The sequence below is a fragment of the Ascaphus truei genome, unplaced genomic scaffold, assembly GCF_040206685.1.
Source record: "Ascaphus truei isolate aAscTru1 unplaced genomic scaffold, aAscTru1.hap1 HAP1_SCAFFOLD_694, whole genome shotgun sequence".
NCBI lineage: Eukaryota > Metazoa > Chordata > Amphibia > Anura > Ascaphidae > Ascaphus > Ascaphus truei.
This window is the reverse complement of record NW_027457028.1, coordinates 1-10888: the sequence shown is the minus strand read 5'-3', so window position 1 is coordinate 10888 and position 10888 is coordinate 1. Positions and strand designations below refer to the sequence as shown.

Here is a 10888-nt window from a genome sequence, read left to right as displayed (position 1 = left end):
TAGTGAGACCCTCCCAGTGCAGGGTGAGAGGGGACAGTGAGACCCTCCCAGTGCAGGGTGAGAGGGGACAGTGAGACCCTCCCAGTGCAGGGTGAGAGGGGACAGTGAGACCCTCCCAGTGCAGGGTGAGAGGGGACAGTGAGACCCTCCCAGTGCAGGGTGAGAGGGGATATCTGTGTATATACGTACTTATGTCTATCCATCTGTCCTATGACACAAACACACAACACAGGTAATTGAAATCTTTATATAGAGCCCCTGTATTAAACAATGTGTATATATAATAAAACAAAGAACAATTACAGATATAAATGATTACCAAAAACACACACACACACACACACACACACACACACACACACACACACACACACACACACACACACACACACACACACACACACACACACACACACACACACACACACACACACGCCTTATACTCTAAACATCTGGCAGAAACAAAGGAATGATGAAATAGTAGTGTGTGAGTGTGTATGTATGTACACACACGTACCACACACGCACACGTACCACACACGCACACGTACCACACACGCACACGCACACACACACACACAGCATATTTGACACTAAATTATTGTAACATAAAATAGAAGATTGTTGCATAGACTTATATTATTTAAGGGTCACTGTCATTATGTCACTTTGCTCCTACCTGGGACTGACCTTTTAACCCATTAAACATGGCACTGGTCACTAGGTCACGTTGGTCCAACGTGGGACTGACCCTTTAAGGCACAATTACCAATGATGCAAGAGTATGTATACAGATATAATGCTGTATATTTGCATAGGTGATTTCTGCACCATTTTCTTTAGAAATAGGTGGGCGTAAATAAAAACCCATCTCACTTTGATATGTTGTCAAATCCCCTATTAGAAACCCCAAAATGTTCCTTTGTCACCCTAATCTCAAACACCTATCAGCAGTTTCTGGCCGCAGAAAAACATCAATCAAGTATCATTTTTCCTGGGCTTTTTAAATATGGCGGCGGCTGTGCAATCAGCCCGGCTTTGGGATTGCAGCATATTTGATCTGATCCTAACGAGAGCGACGTGTGCTGTATATTCTTTGGTGGGGGAATTGAAGGCACAAATCCTATTACCTGACCCTATTAACTTATAGGAACCCTGTGTCGACTCTTGACTTTAGGAATTCTATAGGACGCACTCTTATCCCATCAGAGGGAGGCGTCACTGACCCTATTAACTTGTACCCCTGTATTCCATCAGAGGGGTCAAGCTACAAATTAATGACCCCTCCCCGATTTGCATATAATGACCCCCCCCCCCCCTCCCCCCCCCCTAAGTGAATTCTCTGTCCCTCGGCTTATTCAGACCAGTCTTCTTCATCGAATTCGGAGGAGTCATCCTCCGAGTCGCTGTACTCCACGGCAATCCGGCGGGACAGGATGGTGGCGACATCATTACCCCCAACGTCTCTCTTCTCATGTTCCAGCTGCTCCTCCACTTTCCGGAGCTGGAACCCTGAGAGTGAGGGCGGAGAGAGGAGAGGGAGGCGTGAGCACGGGGAGAGAGGGAGGGGCGAGCACGGGGAGAGAGGGAGGGGCGAGCACGGGGAGAGAGGGAGGGGCGAGCGCGGAGAGAGAGGGAGGGGCGAGCACGGGGAGAGAGGGAGGGGCGAACACGGGGAGAGTGCGGGGAGAGAGAGAGGGGCGAGGCGGGGAGAGAGGGAGGGGCGAGCGCGGGGAGAGAGGGAGGGGCGAGCGCGGGGAGAGAGGGAGGGGCGAGCGCGGGGAGAGAGGGAGGGGCGACATGGAGAGAGAGGGAGGGGCGAGCGCGGAGAGGCAGAGAGGAGGAGAGAGGCGAGACAGGGAGAGGAGGAGAGAGGCGACACGGGGAGAGGAGGAGAGAGGCGAGACGGGGAGACGGGGAGAGGAGAGAGGCGAGACGGGGAGAGGAGGAGAGAGGCGAGACGGGGAGAGGAGGAGAGAGGCGAGACGGGGAGAGGAAGAGGCGAGACGGGGAGAGGAGGAGAGAGGCGAGACGGGGAGAGGAGGAGAGAGGCGAGACGGGGAGAGGAGAGAGGCGAGACGGGGAGAGGAGAGAGGCGAGACGGGGAGAGAGAGGAGAGAGGCGAGACGGGGAGAGGAGAGAGGCGAGACGTGGAGAGGAGGTGGTGAGGGGGCACACGAGAGGGAAAGAGAGAGAGGGAGAAGGAAAGAGGTGCATAATTGAGGAGAGGAGCATTACCGTGGCGGATGGCAGAAAGCAGGTCAGTCCGGGCGTCACTCACAGCGGGCAGAGAGGATTTGGGTTTGGGTGCGTGTCCAGTGTGTTCCCCCTCTGCGGGGGCAAAGGATAGAGGGGGAGGAGGTCCAGGGGGAGGAGGAGGAGGAGGAGGGGGAGGAGGGCCGCCTGCAGCAGGGGGCATGGGGGAGAGGGGGGCAGGGAGGTACTCATGGACGGGTGCAGGAGGCGGGGGAGGGAATCCTGGGATAGGGGGGCATGCTGGGGGAGAGGGGGGAGGGAAGTAGGAGGGGTCAGAAGGCACTCCAGAGGAGGGAGGGGGTGGGGGAGGGGCAGGAGGAGGGGAAAAGCTGGGACGGGCCCCCAAGGGGGAACCGATGGGAGGTGCCGGGGGGGCGTGTTGGGGGCTAACCAGGCTGGAACGATTGGAGGCCCTGGAAAACTGAGTGAGGAGAAAAAAATTATCAATCCCACAGATTGAGGTTTCACTCCACGCCTCCCATCAACCTTAGCCCCAGAGGTGCCACGCTCTGTACCCCCAGCTCTAGATCGCCACGCTCTGTACCCCCAGCTCTAGATTGCCACGCTCTGTACCCCCAGCTCTAGAGACGCCACGCTCTGTACCCCCAGCTCTAGATCGCCACGCTCTGTACCCCCAGCTCTAGATTGCCACGCTCTGTACCCCCAGCTCTAGAGACGCCACGCTCTGTACCCCCAGCTCTAGATCGCCACGCTCTGTACCCCCAGCTCTAGATCGCCACGCTCTGTACCCCCAGCTCTAGAGACGCCACGCTCTGTACCCCCAGCTCTAGAGACGCCACGCTCTGTACCGCCAGCTCTAGAGACGCCACGCTCTGTACCCCCAGCTCTAGATCGCCACGCTCTGTACCCCCAGCTCTAGAGACGCCACGCTCTGTACCCCCAGCTCTAGATCGCCACGCTCTGTACCCCCAGCTCTAGAGTTGCCACGCTCTGTACCCCCAGCTCTAGAGACGCCACGCTCTGTACCCCCAGCTCTAGAGACGCCACGCTCTGTACCCCCAGCTCTAGATCGCCACGCTCTGTACCCCCAGCTCTAGATCGTCACGCTCTGAACCCCCAGCTCTAGAGACGTCACGCTCTGTACCCCCAGCTCTAGATCGCCACGCTCTGTACCCCCAGCTCTAGATTGCCACGCTCTGTACCCCCAGCTCTAGAGACGCCACGCTCTTGTACCCCCAGCTCTAGATCGCCACGCTCTGTACCCCCAGCTCTAGATCGCCACGCTCTGTACCCCCAGCTCTAGACGTCACGCTCTATACCCCCAGCTCTAGATCGTCACGCTCTGTACCCCCAGCTCTAGAGACGTCACGCTCTGTACCCCCAACTCTAGATCGTCACGCTCTGTACCCCCAGCTCTAGAGACGTCACGCTCTGTACCCCCAGCTCTAGATCGTCACGCTCTGTACCCCCAGCTCTAGATCGTCACGCTCTGTACCCCCAGCTCTAGAGACGTCACGCTCTGTACCCCCAGCTCTAGAGACGTCACGCTCTGTATCCTCCAGTCCTAAAGGTGCCAGGCTCTGTATATACAGCCCCAGAGGTGTGAGGCTCTGTATCCTCAATCCTAGAGGTATCAGAATCCTTATCCCCAGCCCTACAGGTGCCAGGCTCCCTATCCCCAGTCCTAGAGGTATCAGGCTAGCCAAGCACTGTATATGAAGCCCCAGAGCAGCCAGACTCCATGTATCCACCAAGCTCTATATCCCAAGTCCTAGAGGTGACAAGCACTATATCCAAAGTCCTAGAGGCGCCAGGCTCTGTATCGGAATAGGACATTTGGCCGCTGACACTTTGCCGCAAACGGACCCTCCGCCGCAGCCGATCCGCCGCTGGATCCCCGCCGGCCGCATATAAGGTAAGTTTTATTACTGGTTAGGGTAGGGGGTTTACTTACCCTAGCGGCTGGCGGAAGCTTCCGGTGGTGGAGAGTCGCGTGCAAATGTCCTAGACCAGGGGAGCGCACACTTTTGTTGCTGCGCCCTCCGGCCTGCTGTCCTCCGTTCTCGCTCCCACCTCCCCTTACCGCGGGGTCGTGTGACGTCACGTGACCCGCGGCGTCCAGAGTCCTAGAGGCACCAGGCAACGTATGCCCAGCCCTAGAGGTGCCAGACTCCTCTGTATCCCCAGACTCCCTATCCCTAGGCCCAGGGATGCCCGGCTCCATATCCCGAGTCCTAGAGGCGCCAGACTCCCTATCCCTAGGCCCAGAGATGCCTGGCTCCATATCCCGAGTCCTAGAGGCGCCAGGCAACGTATGCCCAGCCCTAGAGGTGCCAGACTCCTCTGTATCCCCAGACTCCCTATCCCTAGGCCCAGGGATGCCCGGCTCCATATCCCGAGTCCTAGAGGTGCCAGACTCCCTATCCCTAGGCCCAGAGATGCCCGGCTCCATATCCCGAGTCCTAGAGGTGCCAGACTGCCTATCCCTAGGCCCAGGGATGCCCGGCTCCCCCCATATCCCGAGTCCTAGAGGTGCCAGACTCCCTATCCCTAGGCCCAGGGATGCCCGGCTCCATATCCCGAGTCCTAGAGGTGCCAGACTCCCTACCCCTAGGCCCAGGGATGCCCGGCTCCATATCCCGAGTCCTAGAGGCGCCAGGCTCTGTATATCTTACCTGAAGTCCTTGGGGGGAGGAGGTAGTGTGTCATCGGGAGTTGGGGGAGGCACCGGGGAGGTGTCCTCATCCGAAGGGGGGGGGCGGGTACTGTCCCAGGTCCATACTGTCCCTGGAGCTAACAGAGCCGTTCTGATACACCAACTGCGGGGGCCTGACACGGGCACAGCACATAGTGACACTGAGTATCTGTACACTGATAAGGAACACGCTGCGCTGTATAATGATGCCGAGTATCTATACACTGACCATGAACACACTGCAATGTATAATAATGCGGAGTGTCTCTATATAATAATAATAATGATGATGGTGATGATGAACATGCCGCGCTATATAGTGATGTGGAGTGTATATACACATTAACAATATACAAGCTGCACTGTATAGTGAAACCGAGTATTACCCAGGGCTCTGGTTGCTGTCCTTGGCCTCCACAAACTCCTGCCCCATCTTCATCTTCTCCCACACCTCGGCGCGGGTGCGGATCTTGCGCGGGTTCACGTTGCCGCGGTTGGGGTTGTCCTTCTTCTCTCTCTGTGCAGCGGGAGAGACGGGCGACATGTACGGAGGTGGGCGGGGGGCTCGGCTTTAACCCTTTCCTGCCAGAGGGGCCTGCAGCTCTCCCCTGGCACCGAAGGGGTTACGGCTCCTTTAAACACACTGTTAGGAGCCTGCCCTTAAAGTAGGCCGCCCCCTGGCATCAAACCAATGGGGGGCAGCAGGAGGAGGCCATGTTGTAGCCGCGATGTCACTTCCCAACACAGGAAGTATCCCCTGCTGCACAGGAGGGGGCCTGTTTTGAAGCAGTGTTGTCATTTCCTGACAAAGGAAGTAGCACTGATGGGCAGAAGGCAGCCATTTTATATCTACCGAGGTCACTTCCTCACACAATGGGAGGGGCGGGGGGCCGCCATGTTGACGCTGCGATATCATTGCTTAAGAGGACGTATCAGTGAGCAAGAGGCCATAGCCAGGAAGTGACATCAGCAGCATGAAGATGGCGGCCCCTTTGAGTGGTTCTGGGCTCAATTTGAACCCATTTGGTGCCGGTGCGAGGCGGGGGAGCATGGCCCGCGGGGGGAACATGTGTAGGCCGCAGCCTCTCACCCTATGCTTGCGCTTCTCTTTCTTGATGTCCTTGGTGTCCTGCACCATCTTCTCCTTCCACAGGTCAAAGAAGTACGAGGGATCAGTGTAAAACTTCAGGGCATCCTTCATGTCCTCTCTGAGGAAGGGGGGGGGGGGATAGCAAGAGAGAGGGAAAGAAAGCGAGAGGGGGGAGAGAAAAGGGAAGAAGGGGAGGGAGAGTCACCATCTACCCAACATGTATGTATGTATCTATCTCCTATGTACCTGCGTGCTGGGCGTGTTCTCAATGGGATAACCTTTCCTCCCATGAACACAATCCAATTTTCTTGTTCCCCTGCCTCCTCCTATCCCTCCCGCATCTTTCACTCCCCCCCACCCCCCTTACGCCACCCTTCTCCCCCTCAAGCCCTCCCTCCTCACCTGTAGGGTGACAGAATGTTGAGTGGAGGTGGCATGTCACACGTGATGTATGTCTCGCACATGGGCAGTGGCAGCGAGTCACGGACAAAAAGCTGCTGGTCTTGGGTGGTAGAGCTGCGGAACTCTTTGCGGGAGTTGATGCCTTGGAGGGACACTGCGGGCACAGGGCGGGCACAGTCAGGGGGCAGTGGGGCAAAGGGGTAAAAGCACCAGGTTTCACTATGCTGAGAGAGGCGTCGCTGACCCTATTAACTCACAGCAATACCCTCATCAGTGGAAGGCGTCACTAGCCTAATTATGCTGTAGGGAAGTCCTATTATCCCATTAGAGGGAGGTGACCCTATTAACTTATAGCAGGGGACCCCAAAGCATGGCGCCCACCGAGCCTTTAGTGGGAGCCGGCGACTGACTGGCCAACCAGTTGATAATACGGTGTAGATGAGGGGTCTCCAACACGTCGATGGCGAGCCCCCGGGAGCTCGCTGGCTGCCAGCGAGTAGATCGCTGCAGTACCACCAACAGCTGCTGCGCATCTCTATCTCGTGCCGGACGCCCAGCGCGGCACTGGAGGAGGCCTCCCCCAAAGCGAAGTGTATTGTGTGTGTGTGTGTGTGTATTTGTGTTAATTGGTTGGTGTCCGCAACTCCCTCCTGAACTCTCAAGTGTGCCTGGACACAAAAAGGTTGGGGACCCCTGATTTATAGGAATCCCCTGCATGACACCTTCTTATCCCATAAGAATATGGGAGATGGATCTGATCGTACAGACCCCCCCCACCCCCGCCTCCTCAGACCACACTCACCCTCCTCCTCTTTCGGGTCCAGTTGGGTGACTTTGACCTGTAACCTCTCCACTCGCTCCCCGAGAGTCCCCACGCGCAGGGCGAAGCGGCTCGCCTCTGTGAACAGCTCCCCGAATATATCCTCTGCATATCGGCCTGGGAATGGGGAGAGGGGATGTTGCAGAGGCAGGATTGGGGTCACCCACTCCACCATATAAACATGTCGAGCAGCAGGGTTGAGAAAGAGAGGGGAGGGGGATGGAGGGAGGGGATGGAGGGGAATGGGGAGAGAGGGAGGGGGATGGGGAGAGAGGGAGGGGGATGGGGAGAGAGGGAGGGGGATGGGGAGAGAGGGAGGGGGATGGGGAGAGAGGGAGGGGGATGGGGAGAGAGGGAGGGGGATGGGGAGAGAGGGAGGGGGATGGGGAGAGAGGGAGGGGGATGGGGAGAGGGATGGGAAGAGAGGGAGGGGGGTGGAGGGGAATGGGGGGAGAGAGGGAGGGGAATGGGGAGAGAGGGAGGGGGATGGAGGGAAATTGAGAGAGGGAGGGGGAGAGAGGGAGGGGAATGGGGAGAGAGGGAGGGGAATGTGGAGAGAGGGAGGGGGATGGTGGGAAATTGAGAGAGGGAGGGGGAGAGAGGGAGGGGAATGGGGAGAGAGGGAGGGGAATGTGGAGAGAGGGAGGGGAATGGGGAGAGAGGGAGGGGAATGGGGAGAGAGGGAGGTGAAAGGGGAGAGAGGGAGGTGAAAGGGGAGAGAGGGAGGTGAAAGGGGAGAGAGGGAGGTGAGAGTGGGGAAAGGGTGGAGGGGAATGGGGAGAGAGGCAGGGGAATGGGGAGAGATGGAGGGGAATGGGGAGAGAGGGAGGGAAATGGGGGGAGAGGGAGGGGAATGGGGGAGAGAGGGAGGGGAATGGGGGGAGAGAGGGAGGGGAATGAGGGGAGAGAGGGAGGGGAATGGGGGGAGAGAGGGAGGGGAATGGGGGGAGAGCGGGAGGGGAATGGGGGGAGAGCGGGAGGGGAATGGGGGGAGAGCGGGAGGGGAATGGGGGGAGAGAGGGAGGGGAATGGGGGGAGAGAGGAGGGGAATGGGGGGAGAGAGGGAGGGGAATGGGGGGAGAGAGGGAGGGGAATGAGGGGAGAGAGGGAGGGGAATGAGGGGAGAGAGGGAGGGGAATGGGGGGAGAGCGGGAGGGGAATGGGGGGAGAGAGGGAGGGGAATGGGGGGAAAGCGGGAGGGGAATGGGGGGAGAGAGGGAGGGGAATGGGGGGAGAGCGGGAGGGGAATGGGGGGAGAGAGGGAGGGGAATGGGGGGAGAGCGGGAGGGGAATGGGGGAGAGCGGGAGGGGAATGGGGGTAGAGAGGGAGGGGAATGGGGGGAGAGCGGGAGGGGAATGGGGGGAGAGAGGGAGGGGAATGGGGGGAGAGAGGGAGGGGAATGGGGGAGAGAGGGAGGGGAATGGGGGAGAGAGGGAGGGGAATGGGGGGAGAGAGGGAGGGGAATGGGGGGAGAGAGGGAGGGGAATAGGGGGAGAGAGGGAGGGGAATGGGGGGAGAGAGGGAGGGGAATGGGGGAGAGAGGGAGGGGAATGGGGGAGAGAGGGAGGGGAATGGGGGGAGAGAGGGAGGGGAATGGGGGGAGAGAGGGAGGGGAATGGGGGGAGAGAGGGAGGGGAATGGGGGAGAGAGGAAGGGGAATGGGGGGAGAGAGGGAGGCGAATGGGGGAGAGAGGGAGGCGAATGGGGGAGAGAGGAAGGGGAATGGGGGGAGAGAGGGAGGGGAATGGGGGGAGAGAGGAAGGGGAATGGGGGGAGAGAGGGAGGCGAATGGGGGGAGAGAGGGAGGCGAATGGGGGGAGAGAGGGAGGGGAATGGGGGAGAGAGGGAGGGGAAAGGGGGAGAGGGAGGGGAAAGGGGGAGAGGGAGGGGAAAGGGGGAGAGGGAGGGGAAAGGGGGAGAGGGAGGGGAAAGGGGGAGAGGGAGGAGGGGAGAGGGAGGGGAAAGGGGGGAGAGGGAGGGGAAAGGGGGGAGAGGGAGGGGAAAGGGGGGAGAGGGAGGGGAAAGGGGGGAGAGGGAGGACAGGGAGGGGAAAGGGGGGATAGGGAGGGGAAAGGGGGGGGAGAGGGAGGGAAAAGGGGGGAGAGGGAGGGGAAAGGGGGAGAGGGAGGGGAAAGGGGGGAGAGGGAGGGGAAAGGGGGGAGAGGGAGGGGAAAGGGGGGAGAGGGAGGGGAAAGGGGGGAGAGGGAGGGGAGAGGGGGAGAAGGGGGAGAGGGAGGGGAATGGGGGGAGAGAGGGAGGGGAATGGGGGGAGAGAGGGAGGGGAATGGGGGGAGAGAGGGAGGGGAATGGGGGGAGAGAGGGAGGGGAATGGGGGGATAGAGGGAGGGGAAAGGGGGGAAAGAGGGAGGGGAAAGGGGGAGAGGGAGGGGAAAGGGGGAGAGGGAGGGGAAAGGGGGAGAAAGAGGAGGGGAGAGGGAGGGGAAAGGGGGGAGAGGGAGGGGAAAGGGGGGAGAGGGAGGGGAAAGGGGGGAGAGGGAGGGGAAAGGGGGGAGAGGAGGAGAGGGGAATGGGGGGAGAGAGGGAGGGGAATGGGGGGAGAGAGGGAGGGGAATGGGGGGAGAGAGGGAGGGGAATAGGGGGAGAGAGGGAGGGGAATGGGGGGAGAGAGGGAGGGGAATGGGGGGAGAGAGGGAGGGGAATGGGGGGAGAGAGGGAGGGGAATGGGGGAGAGAGGAAGGGGAATGGGGGGAGAGAGGGAGGGGAATGGGGGGAGAGAGGAAGGGGAATGGGGGGAGAGAGGGAGGGGAATGGGGGGAGAGAGGGAGGCGAATGGGGGGAGAGAGGGAGGCGAATGGGGGGAGAGAGGAAGGGGAATGGGGGGAGAGAGGGAGGGGAATGGGGGGAGAGAGGAAGGGGAATGGGGGGAGAGAGGGAGGCGAATGGGGGGAGAGAGGGAGGCGAATGGGGGAGAGAGGGAGGGGAATGGGGGGAGAGAGGGAGGGGAAAGGGGGAGAGGGAGGGGAAAGGGGGAGAGGGAGGGGAAAGGGGGAGAGGGAGGGGAAAGGGGGAGAGGGAGGAGGGGAGAGGGAGGGGAAAGGGGGGAGAGGGAGGGGAAAGGGGGGAGAGGGAGGGGAAAGGGGGGAGAGGGAGGGGAAAGGGGGGAGAGGGAGGACAGGGAGGGGAAAGGGGGGATAGGGAGGGGAAAGGGGGGGGAGAGGGGGAGAGGGAGGGAAAAGGGGGGAGAGGGAGGGAAAAGGGGGGAGAGGGAGGGGAAAGGGGGAGAGGGAGGGAAAGGGGGGAGAGGGAGGGGAAAGGGGGGAGAGGGAGGGGAAAGGGGGGAGAGGGAGGGGAAAGGGGGAGAGGGAGGGGAGAGGGGGAGAAGGGGGAGAGGGAGGGGAATGGGGGGAGAGAGGGAGGGGAATGGGGGGAGAGAGGGAGGGGAATGGGGGGAGAGAGGGAGGGGAATGGGGGAGAGAGGGAGGGGAATGGGGGGATAGAGGGAGGGGAATGGGGGGAAAGAGGGAGGGGAAAGGGGGAGAGGGAGGGGAAAGGGGGAGAGGGAGGGGAAAGGGGGAGAAAGAGGAGGGGAGAGGGAGGGGAAAGGGGGGAGAGGGAGGGGAAAGGGGGGAGAGGGAGGGGAAAGGGGGGAGAGGGAGGGGAAAGGGGGGAGAGGGAGGAGAGGGAGGGGAAAGGGGGGATAGG

At 60.3% G+C, this 10888-nt stretch overlaps 1 protein-coding gene across 1 annotated transcript; it reads right to left on the bottom strand.

The window, feature by feature from the left end:
• Positions 1–1106: 1106 nt before the first annotated feature.
• Positions 1107–7404, bottom strand: WASF2 (WASP family member 2). Its single transcript, XM_075584640.1, is given in 8 exon segments — positions 1107–1512; positions 2239–2669; positions 4872–4967; positions 4969–5046; positions 5299–5429; positions 6003–6120; positions 6405–6558; positions 7207–7404. Coding segments are annotated over 8 exon segments (1359 nt in total). The 5' UTR covers positions 7400–7404; the 3' UTR covers positions 1107–1354.
• Positions 7405–10888: the final 3484 nt, after the last annotated feature.